This window comes from Rattus rattus, chromosome 2 (assembly GCF_011064425.1).
Source record: "Rattus rattus isolate New Zealand chromosome 2, Rrattus_CSIRO_v1, whole genome shotgun sequence".
NCBI classification, from domain to species: Eukaryota; Metazoa; Chordata; class Mammalia; order Rodentia; family Muridae; genus Rattus; species Rattus rattus.
The window spans coordinates 106541049-106554724 of NC_046155.1; the positions used below are offsets into that span (position 1 = coordinate 106541049).

General features: G+C 39.0%; 1 protein-coding gene across 1 annotated transcript; it reads left to right on the top strand.

The window, feature by feature from the left end:
• Window positions 1–7946: 7946 nt before the first annotated feature.
• On the top strand, window positions 7947–8880 carry LOC116894213 (olfactory receptor 508-like). Its single transcript, XM_032895926.1, is given in 2 exon segments — window positions 7947–8320; window positions 8322–8880. Coding segments are annotated over 2 exon segments (927 nt in total). The 5' UTR covers window positions 7947–7952.
• Window positions 8881–13676: the final 4796 nt, after the last annotated feature.

The window sequence follows — 13676 nt, forward strand, 5'->3', positions numbered from 1 at the left end:
ATAGAAGGAATTCGGTAGTGATCCATCTGTTTCAATTTTGTGGAATAGTTTGGATAATATTGGTATGAGGTCTTCTATGAAGGTTTGATAGAATTCTACACTAAACCCGTCTGGACCTGGGCTCTTTTTGGTTGGGAGACCTTTAATGACTGCTTCTATTTCCTAAGGAGTTATGGGGTTGTTTAACTGGTTTATCTGTTCCTAATTTAACTTCGGTACCTGGTATCTGTCTAGGAAATTGTCCATTTCCTGTAGATTTTCAAGTTTTGTTGAATATAGGCTTTTATAGTAAGATCTGATGATTTTTTGAATTCCCTCTGAATCTGTAGTTATGTCTCCCTTTTCATTTCTGATTTTGTTAATTTGGAAACACTCTCTGTGTCCTCTCATTAGTCTGGCTAAGGGTTTATCTATCTTGTTGATTTTCTCAAAGAACCAACTTCTGGTTCTGTTGATTCTTTCTATGGTCCTTTTTGTTTCTACTTGGTTGATTTCAGCTCTGAGTTTGATTATTTCCTGCCTTCTACTCCTCCTGGGTGTATTTGCTTCTTTTTGTTCTAGAGCTTTTAGGTGTGCTGTCAAGCTGCTGACATATGCTCTTTCCTGTTTCTTTCTGCAGGCACTCAGCCCTATGAGTTTTCCTCTTAGCACAGCTTTCATTGTGTCCCATACGTTTGGGTATGTTGTACCTTCATTTTCATTAAATTCTAAAAAGTTTTCAATTTCTTTCTTTATTTCTTCCTTGACCAGGTTATCATTGAGTAGAGCATTGTTCAATTTCCACGTATATGTGGGCATTCTTCCCTTATTGTTATTGAAGACCAGTTTTAGGCCGTGGTGGTCTGATAGCACGCATGGGATTATTTCTATCTTTCTGTATCTGTTGAGGCCCATTTTTTGACCAATTATATGGTCAATTTTGGAGAAAGTACCATGAGGAGCTGAGAAGAAGGTATATCCTTTTGCTTTAGGATAGAATGTTCTATAAATATCCGTTAAGTCCATTTGGCTCATGACTTCTCTTAGTCTGTCTACGTCTGTGTCTAATTTCTGTTTCCATGATCTGTCCATTGATGAGAGTGGGGTGTTGAAATCTCCTACTATTATTGTGTGAGGTGCAATGTGTGTTTTGAGCTTTAGTAAGGTTTCTTTTATGTATGTAGGTGCCCTTGTATTTGGGGCATAGATATTTAGGATTGAGAGTTCATCTTGGTGGCTTTTTCCTTTGATGAATATGAAGTGTCCTTCCTTATCTTTTTTGATGAATTTTAGTTGAAAATTGATTTTATTTGATATTACAATGGCTACTCCAGCTTGCTTCTTCTGACCATTTGCTTGGAAAGTTGTTTTCCAGCCTTTCACTCTGAGGTAGTGTCTGTCTTTGTCTCTGAGGTGTGTTTCCTGTAGGCAGCAGAATGCAGGGTCCTCATTGCATATCCAGTTTGTTAATCTATGTCTTTTTATTGGGAGTTGAGGCCATTGATGTTGAGAGATATTAAGGAATAGTGATTATTGCTTCCTGTTATATTCATATTTGGATGTGAGGTTATGTTTGTGTGCTTTTCTTCTCTTTGTTTTGTTGCCAAGACAATTAGTTTCTTGCTTCTTCTAGGGTATAGCTTGCCTCCTTATGTTGGGCTTTACCATTTATTATCCATTGTAGTGCTGGATTTGTAGAAAGATATTGTGTAAATTTGGTTTTGTCATGGAATATCTTGGTTTCTCCATCTATGTTAATTGAGAGTTTTGCAGGATACAGTAACCTGGGCTGGCATTTGTGTTCTCTTAGGGTCTGTATGACATCAGTCCAGGATCTTCTGGCCTTCATAGTTTCTGGCGAAAAGTCTGGTGTGATTCTGATAGGTCTGCCTTTATATGTTACTTGACCTTTTTCCCTTACTGCTTTTAATATTCTTTCTTTATTTTGTCGTTTGGTGTTTTGACTACTATGTGGACGGGAGGTGTTTCTTTTCTGGTCCAATCTATTTGGAGTTCTGTAAGCTTCTTGTATGCCTATGGGTATCTCTTTTTTTAGGTTAGGGAAGTTTTCTTCTATGATTTTGTTGAAGATATTTACAGGTCCTTTGAGCTGGGAGTCTTCACTCTCTTCTATACCTATTATACTTAGGTTTGATCTTCTCATTGAGTCCTGGATTTCCTGTGTGTTTTGGACCAGTAGCTTTTTCTGCTTTACATTATCTTTGACAGTTGAGTCAATGATTTCTATGGAATCTTCTGCTCCTGAGATTCTCTCTTCCATCTCTTGTATTCTGTTGGTGATGCTTGTATCTACAGCTCCTTGTCTCTTCTTTTGGTTTTCTATATCCAGGGTTGTTTCCATGTGTTCTTTCTTGATTGCTTCTATTTCCATTTTTAATTCCTTCAACTGTTTGATTGTGTTTTCCTGGAATTCTTTCAGGGATTTTTGTGTCTCCTCTCTATGGGCTTCTCTTTGTTTATTTATGTTTTCCTGGAATTCTTTCAGGCATTTTTGCGATTCCTCTCTGTAGGCTTCTACTTGTTTATTAATGTTTTCCTGTGTTTCTCTAAGGGAGTTCTTCACTTTCTTGAAGTCCTCCAGCATCATGATCAAATATGATTTTGAAACTAGATCTTGCTTTTCTGGTGTGTTTGGATATTCCATGTTCGTTTTGATGGGAGAATTGGGCTCCGATGGTGCCATGTAGTCTTGGTTTCTGTTGCTTGGGTTCCTGCGCTTGCCTCTCGCCATCAGATTATCTCTAGTGTTACTTTGTTCTGCTATTTCTGACAGTGGCTAGATTGTCCTATAAGCCTGTGTGTCAGGAGTGCTGTAGACCTGTTTTCCTCTTTTCTTTCAGCCAGTTATGGGGACAGAGTGTTCTGCTTTCGGGCGTGTAGTTTTTCCTCTCTACAGGTCTTCAGCTGTTCCTGTGGGCCTGTGTCTTGAGTTCACCAGGCAGGTCACTTGCAGCAGACAAGTTGGTCTTACCTGTGGTCCCGAGGCTCAAGTTCGCTAGCAGGGTGCTGCCCACGAGCTCTCTGTGGCAGCAGCAACCAGGAAGATCTGCGCCACCGTTTCCGGAGCTTCAGTGCACCAGGGTTCCAGATGGCATTTGGTGTTTTCCTCTGGGGTCTGAGATGTGTGTGCAGAGTGCAGTCTCTTCTGGTTTCCCAGGCGTGTCTGCCTCTCTGAAGGTTTAGCTCTCCCTCCCACGGGATTTGGGTGCAGAGAACTGTTTATCCAGTCTGTTTCCTTCAGGTTCCGGTGGTGTCTCAGGCGCAGGGGTCCTGCGGCTCCTGGGCCCTCCCCCACGGGAACCCAGAGGCCTTATACAGTTTCCTCTTGGGCCAGGGATGTGGGCAGGGGTGGGCAATGTTGGTGGTCTCTTCCGCTCTGCAGCCTCAGGAGTGCCCACCTGACCAGGCGGTGAGGTCTCTCTCCCACGGGGTCTGGGAGCAGAGAGCTGCTGCGGGCTGGGATCCGCGGGTGTGGGACTCCCGGTAAACACAGGACGTGCCCTGTCCTAGAGGAATTCTGCCTCTGTGTGTCCCAAGTTCACCAGGCAGGACTCTTGCAGCAGAAAAGTTGGTCTTACCTGTGGTCCCGAGGCTCAAGTTTGCTTGAGGGGTGCTGCCCATGAGCTCTCTGCGGCAGCAGCATCCAGGAAGATCTGTGCCGCCATTTCCGGGAGCTTCAGTGCACCAGGGTTCCAGATGGCATTTGGTGTTTTCCTCTGGTGTCCAAGATGTGTGTGCAGAGTGCAGTCTCTTCTGGTTTCCCAGGCATGTCTGCCTCTCTGAAGGTTTAGCTCTCCCTCCCCTATGTTCATTATTTTTAAAAGGAGATGAACTCCTCAGTTAATTCGGACTGAAGGAATAGTACAGTTTCATGTTTTCATTCATTAAATAAAGTGTGGAGCTTCCTAATCAGACCCCCCATCAGACCCAGCCAACAAAGCTGTATGCCTGAGGATCCTAAAAATTGGTGAAACTGTGACCTTAGAGAGTAGTGATCATAGAGAGCAGAAGCTCCTTGGATAACACTTACCATAATTCACACAAACACAAACGAAGAAGTAAACAACCTTGTACTCACTCACCTTCAGGGCATTAATAGATAGGGAACTGACTTACCCTATCCTAGTTTCTACTGTCTGCCTAGATCAACAATTATACTGGGGAAATGAGCCCTCTATCATCCTGCAGCCTACTGAGATGATGTGAAGATTAGAATATTTTTGTCAGTTTAGTACAAGCAAGAGTTTTCTAGGAAGACATGAGAGCAGTTGAGAAAAGACTGACCTGAGAATATTTCTGCAAAGTATTTTTCAATGATCGGTTGTGGGTGGTGCCATCAATGAGCAGGTAGTTCAGTCCATTATAAGAAAACAGGCTGAGCATACCATGAAAGCCAAGCCAGTAAGCACTCTTCATCCACAGCCTCAGCTTCATTTCCTGCCTTCAGGTTTCCATCTTTGAGTTTCTACCTCAATGGTGGACTATGGCTTCTGTAGGGTTTTCATCAGAGATTTACTACAACAAATGTTGCTACTAAAAGAGAGAACAATGACATCCAGGTGCTATTGCAGCAGTCAAAGTAATGAATGCTAATATCCAAAATATACAAAGAACTCAAGAAGTTAGAATCCAGAGAGCCATTTAACCCTATTACAAAATTGGGTACAGAGCTAAACAAACAATTCTGAAGCTGAGGAATATCAAATGGCTGAAAAGAACCTAAAGAAATTTTAAATATCCTTAGTCACCAGGTAATTGCAAATCAAAACAACCTTGAGGTTCCACCTCACACCAGTCAGAATGGCGAAGATCAAAAACTGGTGACAACACATGCTGGAAAGGATGTGGAGAAAGAGGAACATTCCTCCATTGTTGGTGGTATTGCAAACTGATACAACCACTCTGGAAATCAGTCTGAAGGTTTCCCAGAAAATTGGACATTACACTACATGAGGACCCAGCTATATTTCTCCTGGGTATATACCCAAAAATGCTCCAACATAAAACAAAAGCACATGCTCCATTATGTTCATAGCAGCCTTATTTATAATAGCCAGAAGCTGGAAAGAACCCAGATGCCCTTCAGCGGACGAATGGATACAGAAAATGAGGTCTATCTACATAATGGAGTACTACTCAGTAATCAAAAACAATAACATCATGAAATTCATATGCAAAAGGATGGGACGAGAAAATATCTTGAGTGAGGTAACCCAATCCACCCCCCAAAGAAAACCACAGATGGTATTAATTCACTGATAAGAGGCTATTAGCCCAAAAGCACGAATTAGCTAAGATACAATCCACAGACCACATGAAGCTCAAGAAGAAGGACGACCAAAGTGCAGATGCTTCAGTCCTTCTTAAAAGGGGGAACAAAAATATTCATAGGAGATATGGAGATAAAGTTTGGAGCAGAGACTAAAGTAATGGACATTCTGATTCTGCCCCACCTGGGGATGCAGCCCATATACATACAGTCACCAAACCCAGACAATATTGCTGTTGTCAGGAAGTGCATGCTGACAGGAGCCTGATATATCTATCTCCTGAGAGGCTCTGCCAGAGCATGAGAAAATCATAGGCCAACGCTAGCAGGTAACCATTGAAATGAGAACAGGAACCCCATTACAGGAGTTAGAGAAAGGATTGAAGGAACTGAAGGACCTTGAAAATCCATAACAATCCCAATCAGCCTGAGCTCCCAGGGACTAAATCGATACCCAAAAACTACTCATGGCCAGACCTATGGCTACAGATACATATGTAGCAGATGATGGCTTTTTTGGACACCAGTAGGAGGAGAAGTATTTGGTCCTACCAAGACTGGAACCCCAGTATAGGAGAATGTCAGATAGGGAGGTAGGAAGGGAATGTGGTTGGAGAGGGGGAACATCCGTATAGAAAAGGGGGAAGAGTATGGTATAGGGAATTATGGAGGGAAACTGGGAAAGGAAATAACATTTGAAATGTAAATAAAAATATCCAATAAAAATTGCACATATGCAACAATATGTATATATACAAAAAAATTAAAAAGAACCAGTGTCACTGTAAACATCAATTAAAGAAAAATAGAAATTGTCACATGAATATTTGACAGCACAGAGCTCAGAACAAAGATGACTAGGTATATTTATAGAAAGTCTTATATAATGATAAACATTTAAAGAGACAAAACTATAAGATGCAGAAGACGTATGTTGTGAGAGAAAAATGAGATAATTAAGAATAGAAATTGATTCCAATGGTTTTAATTTACAGCATAAGCATCTCATGATAGTCTGTGATTTGACTCTACTCTTATTCTGTGTCACTACACTAGTGATTTTGTACTAAGGGGTGGAATACACATAGAATCTCTATGGTATTATCTGCTACTATGCTGTGTGATTTTTCCCACACAATCAATTTAAAAATATGGATAATACCACTTAGGGACCCATAAAATGTACCTTTTTCCATTAATCTTTCAACTTTTAGCTAAAAGCACTTCCACTGTACTGTGTTCTTGTGCATTCATGGCATATTCAATACTGCTAGAAGGATGTTTATCAATCACTGACGTTTTCATGAAGCTGATCCACAAAAACCTTAGTTGATAGATGCTAGTAAATAACAGGAATTTGTATGAATATGAGTATCTCCAATTTTCAGTTCTGATGGGTTTTCAGTGGAATTTTAACAAGCAAGGTAGATACTCAAGGGATTCTTTCCCATAAGACACTGTTTCTCATAAAACCTAGTCTTGGTTTACATTAGCAATACTTCATTGTTTGACTCTGAGGCTGAGCTACACACAGGTAATAATTTTCCTTTTCTATTGATACAGGAATTTTTATTTGTCTTTTTATTAATTGAAATTTAAAAAGATAATAAGTAGCTGCACATTTGATTGTTTCTATAATCAACACATAGCATAATATATACTATTGTATTCAAATTAAAACATCACAACATGGCATGTTTAAAAATAAAGCAATGATAAGTATTGTATAGTGTATGTAACTTTTCTAGGGTACCACAAATTTTCAGTCACAAAGTCAGATCTTTATCTTTGGTCTGTGTTGTTAAACCAGTCATGACATTTCTGTATAACATCTTGCATCCATGCCATACAATGTTTATTTCAACCTTGATACTGTTATGTACATGTTTTCTTTAAACAGTTAAATTTTACCTATAAAGTTCACATGTCTACCCTGTATAAGAATAGTAATATACTGGAGTTTAGACACAGGAATATACGGTGTTTGTATGGTAGTTTGCTATTCGTCAGTCAATTCACAGATATTGTTATTAAGAAGTACACACACACACACACACACACACACACACACATACATGACATGAATATAGATGATAGAATACTTAGGAAGTGAGAGGGGATGAATGTGAAGTAGAGTGAATAAATAGGAGAAGTGAATAGAGGTGAATGTGGTCAAAGTAAATGAAATATTTGGATAAAACTGCCACAAAACCTATGGTGTGTTGCAGTGAAAATAAACTGATCATTGTAAACAGATTGAAAATGTAATGGTTTAATTATCATAGTATACACTATTCAGGGCCAGTGTGTGTGTGTGTGTGTGTGTGTGTGTGTGTGTGTGTAAATGTAAATGCAGTTTTCTTCACTGAATTCTTGAAAAAAATTAGTTGTTCAGTTTCAGTTGTTTTTATTCTTCATTGGAATGTAAACTAACAACATGAGGCGTGAATGATGTGCTAAAAAAGAGAAAATACTAATTTTTAATTCCCATAGATTAATTAATGTTTACTATTTTAGTATTTATCTAAGATGGTACATGAAACATTTTTCTGAAATTTATACATAATATCTATATTTCTGTCATTTACATTATATAGCTTCTGCAAAAAACAGTAAGTGGCAATACTGAATTCTCTTCTAATAGTTGACTGTTTTCCTTTCAATGGCAGTATTCCTATCATAGATGGAATCTGGAAACTACACAGTGGTAACAGAGTTGATTCTTTTGGGGTTTACAGAGGATGCTACAGTCCGTGCCATTTTATTTGTTGTGTTTCTAATAATCTACTCTGTCACCTTAATGGGCAATATGAGCATAATCATGCTAATCAGAAGAAGTCCTCAGCTTCACATGCCCATGTACCTTTTCCTCAGCCATTTGGCATTTGTAGACATTGGGTACTCCTCATCAGTCACACCCATAATGCTGAAGGGCTTTCTCAGGAAAGAAATAACTATCCTTGTGACTGGCTGTGTGGCTCAACTTTGTTTTGCAGTGACATTTGGATCAGTTGAGTGCTTCCTGCTGGCTGCCATGGCCTATGACCGCTATGATCTGCTCACCTCTGCTCTATGCCACACAGATGTCCTCCACAGTTTGTATTCTCCTAGTGGGAGCTTCCTACCTAGGTGGATGTGTGAATGCTTGGACATTTACTGGATGTTTATTAAATCTGTCTTTTTGTAGACCAAATAAAGTTAATCACTTTTTTTGTGACTATTCACCACTGTTGAAGATTTCATGTTCTCATGGATTTTCTTCTGAAGTCATTCCAGCAATCTCTTCAGGCTCTATCATTGTGGTCACTGTGTTTATCATCGCACTGTCTTATGTTTACATCCTTGTATCAATCCTGAAGATGCGCTCCCCTGAGGGCCGCCAGAAGGCCTTCTCGACCTGCACCTCCCACCTCACTGCTGTCACTCTGTTCTATGGAACCATCACATTCATTTATGTGATGCCCAAATCCAGTTACTCCACAGACCAAAACAAGGTGGTGTCTGTATTCTACACAGTGGTAATCCCAATGTTGAACCCCATCATCTATAGTCTCAGAAACAAGGATGTTAAAGAGGCTATGAAAAAACTGATGGCTGACACACACTGGTAGACATCATACCTGCAATTTTAAACAGTGTAATAAGCTCTGAACTTCCAAATGAATGGATGATGTACTATGGAAATTTAAAACTGTATTTATGATCTTTTAGACATAAATTTTATCACTTTACTATCAAGATCTTCATCATAAAAATAGTGGATTCACTCTAATATGGCAATATTTAGCAAATTTCTCATTGCTTTATCCTTTCATCAGTCACCATTTTCTGAGTCTATACATACAAGTCTCTCATATAAGTTCTATTTCTTTTGAATGAAGCCTTTATATTTCAAACTGGAGAACGATTTGGAATGCTTTGAATAAGAATGGAATTGCTATATAAGATCTTAACCTGAAAGAAATTATCTTCTGCATTATAGAAATCTAGGGTTGAAAACAGAGGTATAGGTAGTAGAAAACTTGTGATATCAGCAGGATTCTTCATTTGATTCCTCATCCAGCCAACTCCAGACCTCACTCATATTCTCCCTCACCTATTAGTTCTTCCTACTTAGAAACCTGTTAAACTCCATACATAAAGCAGGTCCTTAAAGACATCCTATTGGAGATAATTTAGGTTCTCTCATGCCTTTGGAGATGAAGATGTATTAATTCAGTGTTCTTGTTATAGTCCTGGGATACACTGTGAATTTTTGTCATATCTTTTGAATAATATATTTCTTTGATGTCTCTGAAACTGGAAATTCTTAGTGTTTTACACCTAATTCTAATAGTGTCATAATACTAAAAATTGTTATCCTGAATCAGACTAATTTTCCGTTTAATGATTTAAAATTTTTTATGCTTTAATTTACACATTTGCTGTTTCCTGTCTTCTGTATGAATAACTTTTCATTAAAAAGCATAACATTTTAATGATTATCTTTGTCATTAAAATGTTAGTTAACAAGATTAATATTCATATGTGTTATATTATAAGATTTTTAAAAAATTTAACTAATAGAAACACATACTATACTTGGCTTGGGCCAAAAGTCTAAACCAAGATCATGCTTTCTATTATATTTCCAGCAGTGTTTCTTCAATCTTCAAGTCCTACTTTGAATTCCTTAATCACTAGATTAAGCAGCACCCAAATCTTTGCCCCTCTGTATCAGTCAAGTTAATTGAGAGATTGGTTGAAGTTTCTTAAATTCTATTTCTCTAGAATTTGCTAATAATGCTTCAACTGTGAATTATATGATTAAATTTTTCACAGAGTGACTAGGAGCTTTAACTGAAAGTTCGTCTTTGTTGAAATTGCCCTCTTCATGAAGTATGAGAGGTGCATATTAAGGACTAAACACTAACTACATATATAAATGCTGCACAAATATCATTACACAGCCAAAGAAACACCTTGCCAGATCAAGAGAAGAAAAGATGCTATTCTGTAGCTTAGATGTTCTTTAGTGATCAGAAATTAGCTGATTTACTTTTATGAAGGCACATTTTCACCAGAGTTTAACAATAATAAGTAAGAAAGGATAACAATGAAGATGGTTTTCTTGGGGGTTTTAAATGTTTTTAAAAGAAGATACATTCCATACGCAACATTAAAACTCTTATTCTCCACTCAAAACACAATAACACACACACACACACACACACACACACACACACACACAGTAATCCTGTAAGAATACAACCCTTCCAAATTTCAGCACATTTGCACAATTATTATTTTTATACATGGGTGTGTGTGTGTGATATACATGAACACATGTATGTTCACATGCATGAGGTTGACAATTGTGTTTTCTTTAGGTGCTCTCCCTTTTGTCTTTTGAGGCAGTGCCCCTTTTTAAACTCAAAGCTCACCGAGATGACACCTTGATAATGTCTCTATAAGATCAGGCTGTGGGCCATTCCATAGAGCATTTTCCTAATTAGTGATTGATGAGGCGGGTTCCAGCCCATTGCGGGTGGTGCCACATCTAGACTAGTAATACTGCATTCACTAAGAAAAGAAAGGAAAACAATTTACATGTTTAGTTTAGGGAAGGATCTGTCATAAATATGTTCAGAAGTGGATACATGACATATATGTTATTTCCAGAGTTGAACTTTGGCTTAATGTCCAGGTGCTAAATCAAAAATTAACAAATGGGACCTCATGAAACTGCAAATCCTTTGTAAGGCATTGTCAATAAGACAAATGGGCAAAGATTGGGAAAAGATCTTCAACATCCCTATGTCTGACAGAGGGCTAATTTACAGCATTTACATAGAACTCAAATTAGACACAAACAATGCAAATAACCTAATTAAAAATGGGGTACAGAACTAAACAGAGAATTCTCAACAAAGTAAATGTTCAAAGTCCTTAGTCTTAATAGAAATGACAATCAAATAACTATGAGGTTTTATCTCATACCCATTAGAGTGGTTAAAAACAAAAACTCGAGTGATAATACATGCTGACACTCTTCCATTACTGATAGAAGTGTAAACTTGTATAACCTCTTTGGAAATGAATTTGATGTTTGCTCAGAAAACTTGGAATAGTTCTCCCTCAAGACCCAGTTATACCACTCCTGGGAATATACCTAAAAGATGATCTGCATATCACAATGACACTTGTTCAACTATGTTCATACCACTTTTATTTCTAATATCCAGAAACTATGAACAACCTGGATGTCCTTCAACTGAAGAATCAATAAAGAAAATGCATTACATCTACATAATGGAATGGTATTCAGCTAATAAAACCAGTATATCATGAATTTTGCAGGCAAATGGGTAGAACTAAAAAAATTAAAATCATAAGTGAGGTAACCCATTTCCAAAATGATATGAATGATGTGAACTTACTTATAAGTGGATATTAGCCATAAAATACAAGTACTATGTTACACTCCACAGACCCAAAGAAGCTAAACAAGAAGGAAGGTCAAAGCAAGGAAGATTTCATTTTACATATAAGGGGGGGATAGGCATAAGAAGCAGATGGAGGGAGAGAACAGGGAGGCAGGAGGATGGGAAGGTGAATGGGGGATTCAGGATAAGGTTTGAGGAAAGACAAGAGAGATGGCTAGATGACCATGAAAATGAATGGAAATCTGCAATTTCAGGGGGTTAAGAGGTGGGAGGCCTGAAACTCAGAGGAGTGATAGTGACATTAACAGACTCACTAAATTTCAAATCCAAATTTACCCTATCTACAAGTAGCACCAGACCTGAGGAAGAGAGCAGAGACCAAGTGAAAGGCAAACTGATGATGAACCCAACTTGAGACCTATCCCATGGGCAAGTGCCAATCACTAACATCCTCAGCCAAAAACTGGATAGAGCTTGGGGGCTCTTATGCAAGGAAGAATTATAGGACTTCTAAGGGGATAGTAACTTTCCAGAAAGTTCAGCCAGAGTTTCAACTAAGGTCTATTGGGACTCTCAGAGTCTGAACCACTGAGATGGTTTGCATAAGCTTAGCCAAGAGAGTGGCTACAAGGTGTAGCCTTGTTGGAGGAAGTGTGTCACTGTGCAGTTGGGCTTAGAGACCCTCCTCTTAGCTACCTGACAATATGAGATTGTTCCTGGCTTCCTTCCTGTAAAGATGTAGAACTCAGCTCCTCCTGCACCATGCCTGCCTGCATGCTGCTATGCTGCCATGCTCCTGCCTTGATGATAATGGACTGAATCTCTGAACCAATATGCCAGCCCCAAACAAATGTGGTCCTTTATAAAACTTACATTGGTCATAGTGCCTATTCACAGCAATAAGACCCTAACTATGATAGAAGTTGGTACCAGGGACTGGGGTATTGCTGTGATAAGCCTGACCATGGTTTTGTTGGAAGAATGTGGATTTTCGGACTTTGGATTTGGAAAGCAGTGGAATGCTTTAAATGGGGCTTAATGGACTAACTTAGTAGGAACGAGAAAGTCTTTGCTACTGAGAGTGATTTGAATCATGCTGGTGGGGCCCAAGAGATTTCAGAGGAGAAGAATTTTGGTTTGTATTGTAAAGACTGCTTTTGTGATATTTTGGTGCAGAATGTGGCTGCTTTTTGCCCTTGTCTGAAGAGTCTCCCTGAGGCTAAAGTGAAAAGGCTCAGATTAATTAAATTGGCAAAGGAAGTCTCAGAAATGCCCGTCATAGATTTTGTTCTCTGGGTAAGTCTCATGAAGAGCATTTTAATGAAAGAAGGGAAGTTGAGAAAGGAAAAACACAAAATATATGGCTTGAGTGGTAAAGAGACATGCAGAAGTGAAATGGAGCTGAATCCTGTGTTCAAGGATATTAAAATGGAGCAAGATCCCACCCTGTTAAGTTAGCTCTAGGCAACTAAGTGCAAACCTTTAATCTCAGGACACACTCATACAGATCTCTAAATTCAAGGTCAATCTACAGAGCAAGGTCCAGGACAGCCAACTCTAGACAGTAAAGAAGTTAGAAAAGAGGAAGCTAGTAATAATGCAATAGAACAAGGGGGCCATATTCCAGCTCCTGCAAGCAGCACAACTCAGCAACTTCAGTGTTTCTGGCTTTATATTCTCAAAAGGAGGAAGCTACTGGTGCAATTGATGCATTTTTCCAAAGACATAGTTGAAAATATTTCCTGAGACATTGCCCAGACCTGAAGGGACCAATCAACAGTTCTCTGCACCCAAATCCCGTGGGAGGGAGAGCTAAACCTTCAGAGGGGCAGACACGCCTGGGAAGCCAGAAGAGACTACACTCTGCCCACATTTCTGATTCCAGAGGAAAACACCTAATGCCATCTGGGACCCCCCCGGCACACAGGGGCTCCCAGAAAGGCAGTGCAGGTCCTTCTGGTTGCCACCCTCACGGAGAGCTC